This window comes from Labrus bergylta, chromosome 2 (assembly GCF_963930695.1).
Source record: "Labrus bergylta chromosome 2, fLabBer1.1, whole genome shotgun sequence".
In the NCBI taxonomy this organism is placed as follows: Eukaryota; Metazoa; Chordata; class Actinopteri; order Labriformes; family Labridae; genus Labrus; species Labrus bergylta.
The window spans coordinates 31,687,074-31,706,343 of NC_089196.1; the positions used below are offsets into that span (position 1 = coordinate 31,687,074).

Here is a 19,270-nt window from a genome sequence, read left to right on the forward strand (position 1 = left end):
TGGAACATTTCAACATCATGTCAAACACATATTATCATTATAAGAATATGTTTATTCCAATTTAAATACTTGAACCCCTCTATGAATCATAATAGTTGGACTGTCTTTGGGCCTGATGCACAAACCAGCACAGAGTTACATAAGAAGAAGAAGAAGAACTCCCCGCTCAGTTGTTTTAAAGTTGTCCGGTTGGTGTTTTTAGAGCTGTTGTTTGTTAATTAATGACTGTTATGACTGCTCCCCTGAGCGGAGCAGCGTGGGCTGAAACGTTGGACGCTCCCGTGTCTAATCTCATCTGGGGCCCTCGGCCCAGCTCGCCGTCTTTTCAGCTGCTTTTCATTTAGACTCAGTGCTGCGCTGGCCATTTACATAACAGAGGGATATCAGCTGCTGTGGCCTGCCTGCCTGCCTGCCTGCCTGTATGTGTGTGATTTATGTGTCTTTGTAGATTCCCTCTTATGGTTGCGTAAATACTTTGGATGTGCTGACTGCAGATGTAGGTTTTTGTTTTTTTTTGTGAATGGATTGCAGCAGCAGTGAGTAACATATTTAACACCTGCTAAAGCAAACACAGGGAGAAACAGGAATGTGCCTGAGCAGGAAAGAGGAGGGAGGCTGAATGAAAAGATGATTCTATAGCTAGCTGCTTTTACACATGCCATCCCAACTCCTGAATATTCCCTCAACTTTTCAGGGTGGGCTGCATGTGTGAATGCAAACAGACAACTTTATCAACCCAACTTTATCCAGATGTTTTCCTTCCAATCTCCCCAGTAAATCTTCTTCATGAAGTCTGGACGAGTCGATGTGTGAACACAGCAGGCGTATTCAGGAGAATGTCACTGCCAGCGATTGGGCGGTTGTGATGTTTATATCCGAGTGATGTGCAGCGAGCGACCAGTGCCACCTTAATGCATGTAATGAAGCTGCATCATAATCTGTTTTTACTCACCGGTATGTTCTTTTCAACTCTTCATTTGATCCTGTGACTACATTCAATCGCACGAAGCTTTGAAGTAAAGTCTGACTCTGACCAACCCTACGGTCTACGTTTACAGGTACAGTGAAGTGGAGATACAGTTACAGCTCGATTAGGTCATTAACTACTGTCCTTGTCCCAGTATTCAAGCATGGAGGAAAAACTATTTGATTGAAGTCCAAATCTGCAAGAGTAGGTGGCGCTTGTTACTACTGGACATTCTTCCAGTTGACTTATTATGTCACCAAAACAATCGACAAGCTAGTTAGCAAGCGGCAAACTGGTTATATGTCCATCAGTGGAAAAATACATCACATCTCCGTACATCACGGCTGACACGACATAAACTATGCTGTCCCATCTTGCTTTAGCACTTACCACATTTATGCCTTTGTCTTGTATTTTCCCCTGCTTTCTTATTTATGCTGTTGGACTTCAGGGTCAGGGTGGATTCTCAGAGCAGCTCGGACAGTTTGGGGACTAAATCGACTCCAAACCACATTATCTTGGTGTGTTAGTCAGTAAAAATCTCAGTCACCAACATTTTCATAATACAGTTTTAGTTGCACTAACAGGATAAATCCACGTACTGTGTCTTCCTCCTAAGACCCCTACCCCCTACCCCCCACAGGGAACATCTCCTGCTGTGAGGAACATGTGTGAATGGTCACATTCAGGGGCAGACTGTCCTGGAATTTTCTTCTTGAAAAGTAGTGCATGTGTGAGAGAGGGGCTTACGATTGTGCAGCTCTGTGTGGTCTGAGAGGAGTGGGGAGTGGAGGTCACCTGCTCTCGTTCAGCTCTCCTCCCCTCTGACCTCCGGCTCCTCTCACAGCTACTAAAGCCGCGCCGCCATTAAAACAGCCAATCACGCAGAACAGCTGCATCCCTCACTGTACAAATCCTCAACACCTCACGCTCCCACCCACTCGCTCGCTCGCTCTCTCTCTCACTCTGGCAGTCAGACAGACACATAAACCAGCGTCCACACTCCCACTCCTCTTTTTTTTTTGCTAATGGCAGGCTGCAGCCGACGGATGTTTAAAGCGGCGGCGGGTTTAGCGTGGAGGCCTGTGATAAGCTGCGTTGAGCTGTGAAAACACAGATTATTTTTTTCAGCAGCTTATTACAGACACTGCTGCGCCTCTGCCTCCCAGCCATACCGTAAATTGGGACCCGAAAAAAATGCAGCCACCTCTTGGCTGTGAGATATGGCATCACGGACCCCCCCTCCCCCCCCCCCCGCGGCGCAGCTTTGACAGCCGTGCTAATTCAAGTCTACGTTCCTCCCATATGTTTCACTGCATCCCCCCATCCTCCATATTTCTTTTAAGTGCTGTCGTCCATTAATCAAACCGGTGCCAAGACGTCAGCTGCTGTCTCTAAAGTGTCATCTTCACACCGTTAAGATTTATGAAAATGAGCAGATACAGAAGAAACGTTTAATAAAACAACGAGCCTTACAGATTTTGTTGATGCTGATGCAACCTGCGCTGAATACAAACTTTTAGAGCATGCTGTAATGTAGTAATGCTTTTTTTATGGGTTACATTTGATTTCCTCTATCACCAAATTGCCTCTAAATGAGCTTTAATTTGTATATTTGTGTTTGATGCAGCATCAGTTAGGATATCCCATTTACTTATAACCATCGCCAAACAGGCATACATTAAATCTCCGTTTCTGGCAGCCTATCAAAGCGCCTCCATCTGCAAATACTTAAGCCTTCTCTTTCTTTTTTTCTTTTCTCAGGCTCAATCAGGGATAAAGACCGTTGTGTTCCCGATCTCTGAAGTAAGACAATATCTCCCAAACCCTCGTAGAAAACAATTAGGACTCAGTAATTACACCACCGGTCTGGAATTCAAGCCAAGTCCTGAGGTCGGGGTTAGAAATAAGAAGAAAAAGAGAGTGAATGTGAAGGCAGGCTGTCTGATGCTGTGTTATCTTACGATGATGGAGTACGTTTGTTTATCAGCCTGGGGATGATGTCATGTTTTGCTTTCGGAGCCCTCAGGTGGAACGTGAGAGGTTTAACCCAGAGAGCACCTACAGGGACTTATAAAGTTTAGAACAGGGTGAGATGAGGTCAGTGAAGGTTCATGACCTCTTGTTTTATTTATTTTATTTTATTTTGTTTTATTTTATTTATTTTACTTTTTTATTTATTTCATTTTATTAATTTTATTTATTTTATTTATTTTATTTATTTTATTTATTTTATTTATTTTATTTATTTTATTTATTTTATTTTATTAATTTTATTAATTTATTTATTTTATTTATTTTATTTATTTTATTTTATTTATTCTTTGGGGGGGCTTTCTGTGGCCTTCACAGAAGGAGATATGACATTGGATAGAGTCCGAAACCAGAGAGCAGGGAGAGAGAGGGGAAAGAGAAGCAGGAAAACAGCTACAGGTCGGCCGCCGGGAGGACCACAGCCTCCGCACACGGGGTGCTCACACTTACCACTGCATGACCTCTTTGTAGCCAATTCTTTTATGGGATATAATTCAGATACAACAGGAAACAGGATTTTGTTCTAGTTTTGATGATTTGTTCAAAAACTGAAACAAAAACTGAAATATTAGCAAGCGAATTTGTTTAACTTTTGGACAAAAGTATCTCATTAAGGGGCGCAGGATAGCCTAGCGGTAATGTTGCACTCCATTTTACGGAGACTACAGTCGTCTTTGGAGCACCCATGAGTTTGAATCCCACTCTCTGCTCCCAACACTTCCTGTCTCTCTTCAGACGTTGTGTCTATTGAAGGCAAAAGGCCCCCAAAAAAACTCTAAAACAATTACACTTGCTTGTTATAGGTAAAAAAAAATATCTGGCAATGCAGCGAGCACAACAGATCAGCTGTGCAGCTCAGACTATGAGAGCAGAACGAGCCACCAGCTGCTGACTGACAGGAAGAGGAGTGAGGAGAGATGTCAGTACCTCACAGTGATGAGTAATCCACTTGAATGCATCGAGTCCACCTCTACTTTTTCTTTTGCATTTTATCTCTGCATTCTGCATCTTTGGTCTGACACGTTTTCTGTCCTTCAGACTGGATCTGTTGATTTATGTATCAGGACAGAATGACTCAGTAGAAAACAACTCATCCATCCATTATCTTTTCAGCTTTTCCCGTTCAGGGTTGCGAGGGGGCTGGATCCGATCCCTGGACTGTACACCAGTCAATCACAGACAAGCAGCCACTCTCACAGTCACACCTACGGGCAATTTAAAGTCCCCAGTTAACCTAACGAGCATGTCTGTGGACTGTGGGAAGCCGGAGCACCCGGAGAGAACCCACAACATGCACGGGGAGAACATGCAGACTCCTCACAGAGATGTTCCTGTCCAACTGGGATTCAAAACCAGGAACCTCCTCGCTGTGAGGCAACAGCGTTTACCACTGCAGCCCCAAACATCTCATCTCCATCTGAAATAAAACCACAGACGTGACCGCGCTCTCTGCTCGTACTCTCCTCTCCTCACTTGTTGCACCTTAACCCGTTTTCCCAGAGTCCCGCTGCTGTGGACATCGTTTGGATCTGCTGTAATGCAGACGGGGCCTCGAGGGGCTTTTTGTAACGTCCTGCTGAGAGAACGGTGGAGTTTACAAGCATGGCGAGTGTGAATAAATGAGCGGGATCATACACATTTTCCACAGTCTGTGAAAAAGCAGACAAGCCTTTGGGAAAGGTAATGATGGGAAGCGGCGGTATATGAGCGGTTCTTTTAAAAGACGTATGTATCCGGTGATGAGATTTACGAGATCAAAAAGAATGTGCTTAATGTCTAGACGGAAGATTTCTTAAAGCATGAATTATATAAAAGGTGGTGCTTCATTCCTGAAGCGCTTGAATCGGCGTATCTGAGGGGTCAAACAAGTTCCCAAAGCCGTCTGGAAATCCCACAAAGAAAAGGTTGGAGATTTACGGATGGAGCCACACACAGGTATTTAAAAAAGCCCCGGATTTGAAACTTGCACCCTGTGAGCTACGAGTTGCAGCTTGAGCTTCTCCTGGCAACACAATCCAGTCTCCAGCTTTACCCGGGGTGTGAGGTTTTTTATTTCTCCTTAAAGCGTAGGCGAATGAGGCAGACGGCAGCGGGGGGATGTCAGGTTCTGCTGCTGGTGAGAGGTTCTACTCTACGCGGGTAGCAGCAGCAGAACAAAGCGCCGGTGGCCCTGGAGCCGGGGGCGGGGGGGGCCCTGTGAATGGGAGCTGTCACTTCCACTCAGCGCCGCCTGTGATCTGAACCATCCCGGAACGACGCTCAGATAAGTGGCTAATCCGCAGCATCCCCGCTGGCTTCAACAGCCCCCCTACTGCCATGACAACCGCGGTGGGGGAATCTCCTCCAGCAACAACTTAATTGGATAATTTCCTCCCCGTTTTGACTGTGTGCTCTTCAGCTTTTTTGTTAAGTAAAGTCTACGCTGCCTGAAAGTGGGTTTTGACTTTGACAGGAGGAGAAGGTTTAAAAAAAAAAAAAAAAAAAAAAAAAAAAAAAAAAAAGCAACAAACCCCGGGACTGTTTTTGAGAAAGTGGAGAAACCACACTTCAGCGGACTGGAGACCGCGAGGAGGGCTGGACTCTGCTCTTAGCTCACCTTGAAGTGGGAAAATTGAAAGAGAAAAAACAGCTTCTACTTTGCCGCAGAGCAAATAAATGACCACTTAAAGCTCTGTAAACATTTATTGTCCTTTGTGTCACGACGGCCGACGATTTACGTTACACCCAGTCGAGTCCCGGGTCGCTGCGTAAACAGACACTCCACCCTTCTCCCCAGACTGCAGAGACACAGGGGCCAGTGCCAGGGGAAGTCATTATACACTGTGTGAGCGTGTGTGTGTGTGTGTGTGTGTGTGTGTGTGTGTGTGTGGGCAGCTACTGTAGCTGAAAAATGAAAACAGCATGGGCTAGCATGGCACTTTAAGAGGATGTGGACTCGGTTGCAGCCGGACCATAAAACCTCCAAAAACCACACCAAAGAATCAGCAGCCATGACTCCTCTGAACGAGCTCGTTTAAAAATGATGAATAAAAGCGGAGGGATGTGACTCACAGTGAACGTTCGGAGGGGATCTGATTTCCTCTCTCTCCGTGTAGAAGACAGGAGCAGCCTTACGTAAGCCTAATGGAGATCACTCCTGTTTTTAAAGCATCGCTCGCACACGTGTCGGAAGGGAACACACACAGGCTGAGAGCGATGTGATAAATGAGCACGCTTAAAGAAAGAAGGAATAAAACACCTGTTTCTAGAAACTATTTCTTAGTCCTAAGACTTTTCACACACGCACTTAACCTCCTTCAAAATGTCCTGACGTTCTTGGCTTCATCAGCCAAGTGTGAATGCACGCGGCTAAATATGTTACCCAGACTTTATTTGAATCCTGCCAGTATCCTGGAAAAATTCCCACAAGACGTCAGGGTGAGCTGGTGTGTAATATTCAGAAACAAAATCCCCTGTGAGCGAGTGGGCGACATTTACATCCTGCGACCGATGCAAGATTCTTGGGATCTTCATGCATGGTTTAAACCACCAGTCTCTGTGTGTGTGTGTGTGTGTGTGTGTGTGTGTGTGTGTGTGTGTGTGTGTGTGTGACATGACTCACCTTCCTCACACGCCGTGCCGCTGAATCCCGGGCAGCATTTCCACTCGAGCGAGGTCACAGTGCGGTACACAACTTTGTAGGAAGGTCTGACGACGGTCCTGTAGCTGCAAAACACAAATCAAATCTAAAGGCACCACACATACAACAGCTGTGTGTGTGTGTGTGTGTGTGTGTGTGTGTGTGTGTGTGTGTTCTCTTTGATATTAGAAGTTAATAAAGTGACCTTCAGATACAGATGAACTATAGTTACCCCTGATGAGTCACATCGTTGCTGAAATGTATTTTGAGCGTTTCATTCATGCGGGGTGCATCCCATTTTTTATGAAATAAATTGATTGGTTGCGTCCGAAATCAAACTCTCATCCCTACTCTCTACTCACTATATATTCTATAAAAGGACCCACTAGCCAAAGAGTCCCTCAACGTATTCTAAAGTGTTGCAATGTTGTCTTTAAAGGCCGTATATCTTATTGGAGTCTCACCTGCCCCCCGTGCATCCCTGTGGCCAGCGGCACGTCTGGTAAACCCGCTGGAGCACCGTACCGTTCTGCACCTGGCAGGTCACCGTCTTGGTGACTGTATGAGGACACCAGTTCCTGAAGGGAGGCACAGAATGGGGGGGGGGGGGGGGGGGGGGGGAGAGAGGGGGAGGACAGAGAGAGAGTCATGAATACTGAGAGCAGATAAATCATTGACTTTAGGACAGAGCAGCGTTTACTTTTAAAACACCTTCACACGTGCACTCACACTATAAAGGAGATCAGCCATGCACTATTGTCTTCCCGCAGCAGAGTCCAGATTTCTCCAGCCCCCCCCTCCCCCCCCCCCCTCCCCCGCCCTTTTTGTTTTGTAACTTCTTTATGGTGTTTACATGAGATTTGCAGGAGTGCATAGTGGGCTGTGTTGACACTGTGCTCTCTCTATCAGTACACATCCGTTTGCTTTGGAGGTGAAGAAAGAGGACGACGAGGTCCCGTGCTGAGATTAGAGTTTCTCATCACGGGGGTTAAAGCGGGGTCAGGAGTCCACTCTCCTTTCTTCTGCCTAACACGTTATCAGGAATCATGCGAGGCCGTAAAAACTGACCTCCTCCTCGTGAGGAGAGGTTAAGATCTGATAGTGACTATCGGACTGTCACTTAGAGCTGTGGAGAGTCAACTGTGCTGACTTTAAGGCTGGATGATCGATCCATCATGTGATACCACATCTATAGATCTGTGATTTCATTGATTGTGAGTATGGAAGAGTATCGAAGCTTTAAGAAAAACTTAATTCAATCAGATTTGAACCTAAAGCTCCGACACGTGGCTGCTTTCCCTCATGTCGTTCTCCTCACTGTCCTGTCTCTAAATAAAGCTCAATGATAAACCTTTAAAGTGTAAAGCGAGCTCAGGTCATTAACTGTTGATTCATCAGACACTCAGGTTGCAAGAATTTTAAAATTAGATACTAATAAAAAAAATCCAAAGATACTGCCTGTTTCTAACCACAGCAAAAATAGGTAAGTCCCAGGCACCCAATAATGGGAACTTTCTTTGCTGGCAAACGTCTCCAAAGTGTCTAAATTGTTCAAATATATTGGCAATGTTTCTAATAATTCAGACATCTCTCTCTCTCTTTTTTTCTGCAGCAGATTTTGGTGTCAAAATATGAAGCTTTGGTAATCTCGATAAATCTATCACGGCAATAACAGTGCATGTTTTGTTTTAAAACAAGTGGTATCTAAACATATAGAACATTTTGATGATCCTATGAGATACCGAGTGTTGCTTTAACTCTATGAAGAATGAAGAAACACAGAAACACAGACTGCCTTCATGTGGACAGCTGGAGGAGAAACAAGAGAACACAGAACTACAGCCTGAGTTCACTCCATCACTGAAGAGAACGAGCTTCATGAGCAACAAAGACGAGCGTGTGTGTGTGTGTGTGTGTGTGTGTGTGTGTGTGGGGGGGGGGGGGCGTTTCCCTCTTAAGACTGTTTGTCAATATGGGAGACCATATGTTTGTGTGTGAGACCATTTACACTAAAGGAAACTGCCGAAGGCGGAGGATTAGAAGCAGCTCTGAACTGCTCCCATTAACAATCCACACATGTTGTGACACACACACACACACACACACACACACACACACACACACACACACACACACACACACACACACACACACACACACGTGTGCACAATGAATGCTGCTTCAGTGCGAGACAAGGGGCTTTGTAGACCAACTTTAGACTCCACTTTGTCAGATTTGTCATTCATCTGTGTTTTGATCTTGAAATGAAGGAAGTGAAAAACAATCAAGGTGATTGGAGGAGAGAGGAGAGAGGAGAGAGGAGGCGTGGCCAAACAGCAGTTTGTTTTGGTTTCATGCTGCTGCTCATCTACTGGATCAAAAAGTCGCACGTTCTTTTCTTCCTATGTTGGTGAACGAGGCCCGATGTGCTCCAGTGATTATCAGAAAGAAGAAGGAACAGTGGAAGAGTTTTGGCACAGTTTGAATTAGATGAAGATGGAGACAGATCTATATCATTACACCATGATTGCTTTCCCTTGTCCAGACACTGAACGGACACTGAAGAAGCTGTGGTCAGGTGAAGCTGTGAGCGGGGGGGGGGTTAACTCTAACTCCTCCCTGCCACTTATCCTCCAGTCCCAACAGACAAACAACCCGAGTTTCCCAGGCCGGGAGGAGGCTTCACCTGGGAACAGCTAAGATGTTCACCAGGGGGGGGGGTATACGAGGAGGGAAGTGAGGGTGGGAGGATGGGGGGGTTTATGGTTTCTCCCCCCTCTCTTTGCATTGCACTTATGCAATTACCGAAGAGGAAATGCCGACCGCGGCTGCTGCACTGAATGAAATAACAAAGGAGAGTTTACAATTTCCCAAATGGCTTGAAAGTAAATACCTGCAAAAAACCAGCATGACTCCCCGACGCTGGTTCAGACAAAGGTTCTAAAAACAAAGCAGCAAGAACAATGTTTTCTCTTTTTAACTGAGATGATCCAGAGATATAAAAAACTAAGAATCAGAATCAGCTTTATTGGCCAGGTGATTACACACACGAGGAAGTGTTCATCAGAGCGGCAGCCCGGGGGAAGAAACTGATCTGTAACGCCGGCCAGAGGAGAGGAGTTTGTGACCGGGCTGTGAGGACTCTGCAGTGATGCTAACCTGCACGTTTCCTGACCCTGGACCTGTAGAAGTCCTGGATGGAGGGGCAGGTCGGCACACATGATTTATTGTTTGTCCTGATTGTCTGTTTCAGTCTGTGTCTGAATTGGTTGCAGATCCAAAACCAGACCGTGATGGAGGAGCACAGAACAGGACTGGATGATGGCGCAGGTAAAACATAATGTTCAAAATAATGTTCTATACTTTACGCTACCACGTGTTTCAAATGATACGATCTGTGTCAAAAGCACCAAAGTTATAAAAAAAAAAAAAAAACGACATCTATTTCATAAGGGAGGTTGCGTAAGAGAGGAATGAACCCGTCTTAAATTGCATGCAAATTCCTGCACACTGTCTAAAGTGTGCAGAATGCTGCCAATGTTTTCTGTGTATTTTAGACAGTGTGCAGGAGTTTGTCTGTAATATCTGCTATTTAAAATGAAAGAAATGACCCGATATTGGGACCCGACATTAAGTTGTTGTGGTATGGAAACAGATACTCGACTTCAAAATCACGGGAACCCATTTCTTAATACTTAAAGAAGATTTCATCGACTGGGTGCGGGTAATATCATCGTCTCCTCTGGGATGCGATCAGGAATCTGTGTAGCTAACGTGCCCTGAAGCTCATTTTGTAGCTGAGAACGACGCCACAATGGTGCACTGAATTTAAGTCTGGATTTAATCAAAAAGGGCCACAGGTGCTTGGAGCACTCCGTCTTTCACTCTAAAATGTTTCATTGTCAACACCTTCCTCTGACTGGAGGCGCCCCGCTGCTATGGAGTGTGAAAACCCAGCAGCACCGTGCTGTTTCACTGGCCGAAGAAGCACCAGGACGGCCCTCAGAGAGTATCAGGTCTCTGTGCACACATGGCAACATTCAGAGCGCCCGGACCAAGCGGAATAAATCATCAAGCATCTCTGAACGTCACACACGGCGACAGCAGACAGTTAAGACACGACGACACGATCTCAAAGGAGCAGAAGGATGACCGCTTTAACCCGTCTGTTCCTCAAGACAGGAAAACACTGAAGAGACAAAAACTCACAGAACATGTAAATGTTCACTAAGAGGGAACAACAGTTCAATCAGTGGCCCACCAGTCAGATCTGATCCTTTAGGAACCTCAGCCGTTTAATTATGTGCTCGGAAACTGTAGCAGTCTCGTGCATAGTCTATGATCGTGCACCGGTCACAGGAGGATATATAAACGTCACCACCTCCTCCTATTGGCTCGAGGTGAATTCTCTGGATAATATCCTGCTGTGTTCTCACATCAGCTCTCTCAAACTCGCTGCGGAAAAATACTACACCTCCTCCTGTACATATCAGGAGTTTGTCAGGAGTTTTCTGCAAGACTTCAAGAGGCAGAAATGAGTGACTCCTCACCGTGGTGCTTATGACATGAATGCGGGTAACATGAACAGAAGGTAATCCACCAAAGAAGAAGACAGCAGTCGTTGAAGGATGAAGCATGATAAGACGTGAAACTGGCATCTAATTGCACCTATTGTCAGCCTTCATCTTTTAACTTCTTTTCTCTGCTGTTCAACATCCCGCTGTCTCTCTTTTATCCTGCTGTCTTCTTCTTCTTCTTTGGCTAGTTAACCTCTGTTTATGTTCCCTTCATTCATCATAATCCCCACCCTGAGGAGTCATGAAGGGACACGTTGAGTCAAACTGACAGAGAAACATGTTTGGAGTGCTGTATTTATTCTTAGTGAAAACCATTAGAGAGCTGGGACTACCGTTTTAATAATGTTGTTGCACGAGTCCGGACGAGGATATATTGTCGTATTGATAATTTTGTCATAAGTCCTCATGTCTTTTCTTTAGCACAGAATATTTCATTAACAGTTTTAACCCAGGCTGTTTAAGCAGAGAGGATTTAGGAGAGGTAAACTGAATACAAAACATAAATGCAACATTGTGTTTATTCAAATCAACCTGCTTCTAGTTTAAAAGTCAAAAAGATACATTTTCAAAAATGTGAAATATGCAGGTCATGGGAGACTTAAATGCTTGTCCCCTTGGTACTTTATTTTAAAGCTGAATAATTGTACTGGCTTAAAAAATTATATTCTGCATTCTGGTTACAGTGTGTAGCATTATTTAGGCTGGTAAGCTCTGCAGTCTGCATCTGTCAAAGTTAGTGCACATTCTGCAGCAGTGTGGGAGGAAGAAGCTCAGGGTTAGACTGTGTGAACTGACAACTCTGATCACAAACATCCCAGTTACTCCCTTTCCTTCTGACCATCCATTCATGTTCTGTGGGGGGAACGGACATCCAGAGATATGTTTGAAGTGAAGCATGGACAGAAATCTGAGGAATTTCTACAGATGTCTTGGTGAGGACAAAAGACAGAAGTGGCAAAAAGACAGACAAGGAGAGGAGAGGAGACAATGTGAGGGGAGGAGAGGAGAGGAGAGGAGAGGAGAGGAGACAATGTGAGGGGAGGAGAGGAGAGGAGAGGAGAGGGAGGAAGAGGAGAGGAGAAAGAGGAAGAGGAGAGGAGAGGGAGGGAGAGGAAGAGGAGAGGAGAGTTATTTAATCATAAGATGGTCACTCAGGAGAGCTTCTGATGAGGACAGGAAAGTGAATGAAGAGACGAGATGAGGCAAAGATACAGAAGAGGTAGAAGATAAATGTGGTGCAACCTCCAGTGCTGAAAAATGAAGCAAAAACAGAGTGCAGTTCCTCAAAGTGACCACTTGAGGCTGGCTGCAAAAGCCACTGAAGTCCCATGAACACCCATTCTAATGCTTATGTTGACAGAAGATAATTGTGCCCTAATGAGAGGATATAATAATAACCTTTATCAATGGGCACTTTTTAACTGACGGGAATGGAAAGTTACTGAAAGTGTATTAAAATAACAAAAAAATGTTCTGAGGAAACTGAGGAGAGCACACACACACGTTAGTGATAACAGGTTAAAGCTGCTGTGTTTTCACGTGCGGACGACAGAGAAGATCATCAAACAGAAAAGGTCCTTACGGGTCAAAGCTAAGTGCCTCCTCACAGGAACGAGGAAAACTCTCATTAGTCTCTGTCTGTGTGAGCTCGCAGGTGTGGACACCTGTGAGCCCTGAGTGTGACGGCTCCGTGCATCTTCAAGTGTTCAGAGCTGGGAGTCAAAGACGGGATTTCTGCTCAACTATAAATCTGTTAAAGCTGAATTTTGGAATGTTAGATTCTGCTCCTGAATGCTCTGGATTTGTTTGGACCAGAGAAGGTAGGCGGTTTTAAGGCGACCCCCCCCTCACGGCCGTTTTGGACGCCCCTCTGTTTGTCAGATATGAGAGCAGTTATCAGGTCAACAGGTGTTGCAGCGATGGAAGCGGGTCAAGAGAAGTGGTTCAGATAGAAGTGATTGTACCCGACCTAAAAAGCCTCTGCATGTTTCTAATAAGCTCCACGAGCAGAAACGTGCTCAAACTAGGATCAATATTGGAGATGCTTTTGAAAAATGGAGAGAGGTTAGAACACAGAAAGGTTTACAGACCCATGCAGAGCTGGATAAACACTGAAGCTTCAGAGTCCACCACATGGTGACCTGTGTGAGCATCAACTCTAGAGAGGTGGGGGCAGAGGGAGACAGCTCTCTATGATGTTTAGAATTTAGACTGCAGTACCCATTTTGAACACTAGGTGTCAGAGTTACATACTGCTCCTTTAATGATCCAGATCTCAATATTGATCAAAATAGCCATGATTATTATTTTGGTCCTACGCCAAAGGTCCTAAAAGCTTCCAGAGGCTCAAATAGTCACCGGAGGACGGCCAATGGGTTCTAAGATTGAAAATGACAAATAACTGAGAAAAACAGTAAAAACACATGTTGGAGAGAATGGACACATTACAGTTAACTGTCACAAAAAGAATCAGGTCAAGTCATGGTCCATAATGGACAATTCTTTGCCTGCACTACACTGGTCTATGGTCCCATGTCCTGACAAACATCCTCATTAATGTATCAGCAGCCAGATGATTATTAATGGAGCTTTACAGATATGAGGCGTGCTTCCTAATATCTGTGAATAATGTCCTCGAGCACATACATTATCTGAAGTTCTTTGAACATCCAGGTCTAAATCCAGTCTGCTTTAAGCCACACAGGGCTCAGCCGCCTGGAATCTCTGCCGTATTTCATTCCCATGCTTAAAGAAAAACGTGGACATGGTTAAGATGGGTGAGGAATGAGGGCAGCCACAGGGTTCAGACTGCCTGTCAGACCATGACAAGTCCTCACAGGGGGGGGGGGGGAAGGGGATAAAGAAGCAGCTATACGTCTGTAACCACTTCAGTGTACCGAGCTCATGGAGTTGTTAAAGAGGGACAGGGGTGAGCGAACACTTTATCAGCTCCTCCACAGCAGAAGAGGAATGAGTGAGGACGTGTTAATCCCCTTTGATTTGGGTAATCACTGTGTGAAGACAGAGAGAGAGAGAGAGCAGGAACACCGGGGACATTCTCAGTGAAGGTTTCCCTGCGTCAAAATTCTTTCCTTGTTCTAAAATTAATATTCAAGTTCCTGAATTTTAACACGTTTCTGTCACTGCGTGTGGAGCGTTCCTCCCTCCTGAATCCCACTGTGACTGTTTGGCTTTGTTGACACACAATAAGCTTTCAGGAAGGACAGCAGGTGGACGGAGACATTCAGCTCCTCAAACCCGCTGACCTCTCCCCACAAACAGCAGCTTCTTCTTCTTCTTCTCCGTCTGATCCGGCCTCTTACAAACAGCGCTACACACACCGCCTAGTAAACCTCCTCCACCTTTCCCACAACATGGCCCAGATGTGACGGAGAGCCAGCTGCTTGTGTTTAGTAAACACGTCCACAAACCTCTGGATCATGACCGCCGGAGGATGTGAGCACGGAGGTGAGTCAGCGGAGCGAGACCACCTGGACACACCCAGCAGAAAAAGGGGGAGGCGGGGTTCAGCCCAAATATACACACACTTATGACCTTAAAGCATAAATATTTGCACGATGGGGAAACGTCCTCTTGTTTGTGAAGCACGGGCTCTGTGCAGGAGGGAAGAAGAGCTGGTGTTCAGCAGGGGTGGAAACACATATTGATAAGACAGTTTATCGTGTGATCTCTGGTTCCAATACATAGATATTTCACTTTCAAAAAATATGGTGCTCTGAACAGAATTTGCTGCAAATTCGACTAGATTAAATGGTCAAAGACGACGTTATCAGAGGGATAAAAAGTGGAAGAAGAAGTCAGGGGGATAATGAAAAGTAAATGGTAAATGGACTTGAGATTACATGGCGCTTATAGTCTTCTGAGTGCTTTACACCGCAGGTCACACCTACACATTCACACGCTGATGGCAGAAGCTGATATGTAAAGTGACCGTCAGAATCTCATTCCTACACATTCTGCTGATAATGTGTCTACACTCCTGCACTTTAACTTATGTCAATACTGTCCATTTACAACTCTGTTTTTGCACATTTACATTTAATCTTTCATATTTAAGACAAGTAATGTTTAGTTAAATCCTGGTTGTATATATTCCCATTCTTAGTTTTGATATTTTTAGTGTTTATTTACTTTGTATTTAATATTATATTGTGTTTAAATTTTCTAATATTGTGTTTTTTACTCATATTGTGTGTTTGGACAACCTGCTGCTGTAACGACACAATTTCCCAGTTTGGGATCAATAAAGTAACTCTATTCTATTCTATTCTATTTACACACCACTGACTGAGCAGCGGGAGCAATTCTTGGTTAAGTGTCTTGCCGAAGGACACATCGGACATGTTGCTGCAGGGGCTGGGGATCAAACCCTCAACCTTCCCATTGAGAGACAACTGACACTGTGCCACAGCCGTTTAAGTATGAAGTGTGATTAGAGGTGAAACTCACACCAAATCCTGCACTTCACCTTTTTAAGGAGCATGTCCTTCATTTATATCTTGATGTATCAATAAATGATTGTCTTGCAATATATCGACTATCACTAAGTCTCTGTATCGTGGGCCTTGTATCTGGTATCATATCATGACTCACCTATGCAATTTCTACCCTTAGTGTTCGAAATCTTCGCTAAAAATGCACTAAAAATATTGATTTACCACAAACTTTAAAATCATCAACCCCCTTAAAAGTGATTCAAGATGCATCTTGCAGGGATCAAGCAGGACCAAAGGGTGCTCTGAAGAAAACCCCCTGACAACCTGAGTTAGGAGCAGATGTTGCCCCCTGCACCTCCTGCACCTCCTGCTGCAGGTAAGAAAGAAAAGAGGAACCTGCACGCCTCACACACAGAGAGACAGTACAGGAGGTCTCAGGAGGAGCCGAGGGGACAACAATGGGGATGGGAGTCAGCAGAGCAAAGTGTGCTGCCAGCCAGCACAGGAAAAAGGAAACCGACTGTCAGGAAGACAATGGGACCTGGTAGATGGATGGAGATGGGAGTCGCTCTGCGCAGTCATGCATTGACATTAAAAACACAATAAGTTGCTGTTGGGTCTAAAAATAGAAACATGAGGTTACCATCAGAAGACACGGTATGATTCAAACATTCAAGAGACTCTCTTACCTTTTCTGATAGACTGAGGTGTGGGAAGCTGCGGTCCCGGATGAGTAGGTTTTGTAAAGTCCGGTCTTCCAGGTCCCGTCCACTAAGGTGCTCAGCCACAGGATCAGCACGGTCCAAAGCAAACTTTTCCTGCACAGCGCGGGCACGCTCTCCTGTTGGCGCGGTCCCATTTCCCGTGGCATCAAATGTACGGCCAGAAAAAAGTTTGAATGAGCCCGACTTCCACCCGGGTAGAAAGCAGACCGGTTTGTGACTCCAGCTCGGTGCGGTGGGAAGAGAAGTCAAACTGCACCGGGGCGGCTGGATGAGACGCACGTCATATTCACTAAAGTATACAACAACAAAATAAAGCAGGTCTGACTCTCGTTACTAAACTAAACCCCTTGGAGACCTAACGAAACACCGTCACATAAGACCCCACTGCTCTACCTATGACAGACGTGAAAGTCAATCTGCGCGTCGTCCCGTCTCTGCTCTCTCTCCTGCAGCGGGCATGAAAGCACTTTTATAGTCTCTCCTCGGGTGTTTTAAAAAGCACAGCCTGCCTGCCTTGCTGCTGGCTCTCTTTCACCCTGCCCCGTTTCTACCTCTCACACAGTCAGAGGACAATGCGCGCTCATGGCACACTGAACATTACGCACTGTTTTTGTTCTGACTGAATTATGGGTCGAGCTTGTTAGAGGTTTCCTGAAATCACTGAAACTCAGTCGTTTGGTGATCAAATCTGCATATCAGTCGAATTATTGCTTAGTTGTACTTCTTTAACATGCAAAAAGTTGTATTTAAAGCTCATGTGGGGAGTTCTTATCTGGTTATGAAACAGCCTGAGATGAACACTGATGATTCTTCTGTATGACTAAAGAAAAAGAAAGAGTACAGGGAAGAAGATTTATGATTTCTTGATAGTTATTTTAATGTCAGATGACGAGATTAACAGCAAGGTGCAAATAAAACCTATTTTTCTTTTACATTTTCTGCAGTAGTGATTTAGGCTTCATGAAAGTTTGATTAGATTTTCCATCAGAAAGCATTACGTGTACAGGACACGGTCAGCAAAGAGTTAACATGGTGCCAAAAGCAATGCAAATCAAAAGTTGCTCCACAGGAGCTTTAAAAGCCAAAGAGTAAGGATCTGAAATGTATTTTTCATGCTTTTAACATTCGCATTATCTAACTGAGGTGTTTTTTGTGATCCGCAGCCTCTCTGCCAAAGCCATCGATGCCCATGCAGACAGACAGACAGACAGACACACAGACAGACAGACAGACACACAGACACACAGACAGACAGACAGACAGACAGTGGCAGCCCTGCAGCAGAACAGTTTAGGATACTGTAACGTCCCTGGACTCTTCCCTGTGGGACATGTAGTTTCACTGTGCAAGCAGCCCGCAAACCACAGAGCTGCGGTCCTGCTCCAAACTAAACACCTGGCACTGCAACCAAAAACTTTGGGCCCCGAGATGTATATCTGTGGTCGGGGTGACTACACCTCTCAGGCCCCAATGGTGAAGCTGCAAGGGCTTAGCAAGCTGCAACAAAGATGCTGCGAAGAGAACTTCAGCAACTGGCAAAAAATAGAGTTTAGAGATGGTGTTAACTGTTTGACACTCACATGAGGGCATTTCAGACTGCCACTAATCATCCTCCTGTTACTGCAGAGGGGAAAGCAGTGCATGCACTTAAGTCGGACAGAGTAACCCCCACCTGCTCTCAATCACAACTAACGGAAACTGTTTGGGATCTGGAGGGGGGGAAGGGCTGGAAAATGATGTGTCAGAGTTTTTTTTTGTTTCAGGGCACTCAGGGTATTTTACGAGTCCACTATGCGCAGGCAACAGTGCCAAGCAGGAACCGGAGCACTTCAGGGTTAATATAAATCCCCGCAGTCACGAGCAGCTGAAAATAATTTTGACCTCTGAAGGAGGGAGACGGAGGGGTCGGTTCCATTGAGAGTTCTCGAGTGGTTCCTCTCCTACTTGTATAGATTCTTCCCCCCTTTATTGTGCAAACAGAAGAAGGCCGGAGCACCTTTTGTCTGTGTAGGTGTGCGTTTACTCAAAGAGAGGGAAGGTTCGTTGAACAGCTCACCATTATTTCCCTCCTTTTTAAAAGGGAAACACAATTCCTCCCCTCCTGTGTTTCGGTCATAAACGTGTCCCTGATCTTCACTCTTTATGACAGTCGTACCAGTTCAAGCTGGAAAGAGACCAGTTTAACCTTTACCCTCTTTGCTATTCAGAGGGAAGACACAATACAGCAATGACAGGCATGACAGGGATCTCGTGTGAGGTGAGAGACTAAAGTAAATCTCTTTAGTTGAGTTTAGAGCCAGCACATGATTCCAGCTGCTCCTTCACAAAGCTACATGATATATATTACTACTCGTGCCAGGGCTCAAAACTTTCTCCGCTTTAATTTCTGTGACCTCACTGCAACACAAGCTTGCCAGATCCTCCGGGGGGACTGTTTGATTTTCAGAGTAAACTTCACCTGCTGTTCATGCTGACCTCAGCAGCCTCGATTACTCAGCGCTGCACCAGATCTGTTTGCTAAATGTTACAATAAAGAATAAGCCGCTATTTATACTGCCGAGGAAAGCTGAAAAAAGCTACTTGGGTGACTTGGAAAACTTTAGCAACCTTTTTGGTCAGTGGTACTTTTTCCACTGAGTGCAGCAGTTCATGTTCCCCTTACGACCGCAGCATCAATACTCAGCATCTACTGTCTGTACAAAACAAATATGATGAACACAATGCAAACCTTTATTCATTGTAAACAGTGGTAGACTTTTAGCCTCCTGAAGTTGTTTTACACTTCAGATGAAGCCCTGAGCTGCTGCCCAGTGTGAAGAGCTCAGTTCTGTTGTGTGCTGCCATCTAGTGAAAAAATAATGAAAGCTCAAATGATCCAACATTTCATCTAG

General features: G+C 45.1%; 1 protein-coding gene across 1 annotated transcript in view; it reads right to left on the minus strand.

Annotated features, from left to right (window-relative positions):
- The window catches only part of emid1 (EMI domain containing 1), a gene marked incomplete at its 3' end in the record, with an annotated part of 62,660 nt that extends 45,681 nt beyond the window's left edge, over window positions 1-16,979 (minus strand). The window contains 3 exon segments of the mRNA XM_065951700.1: window positions 6,603-6,706; window positions 7,085-7,198; window positions 16,344-16,979. Of these exon segments, the coding sequence (XP_065807772.1) occupies window positions 6,603-6,706; window positions 7,085-7,198; window positions 16,344-16,525 (400 nt within the window).
- Between the last annotated feature and the right edge of the window lie 2,291 nt (window positions 16,980-19,270).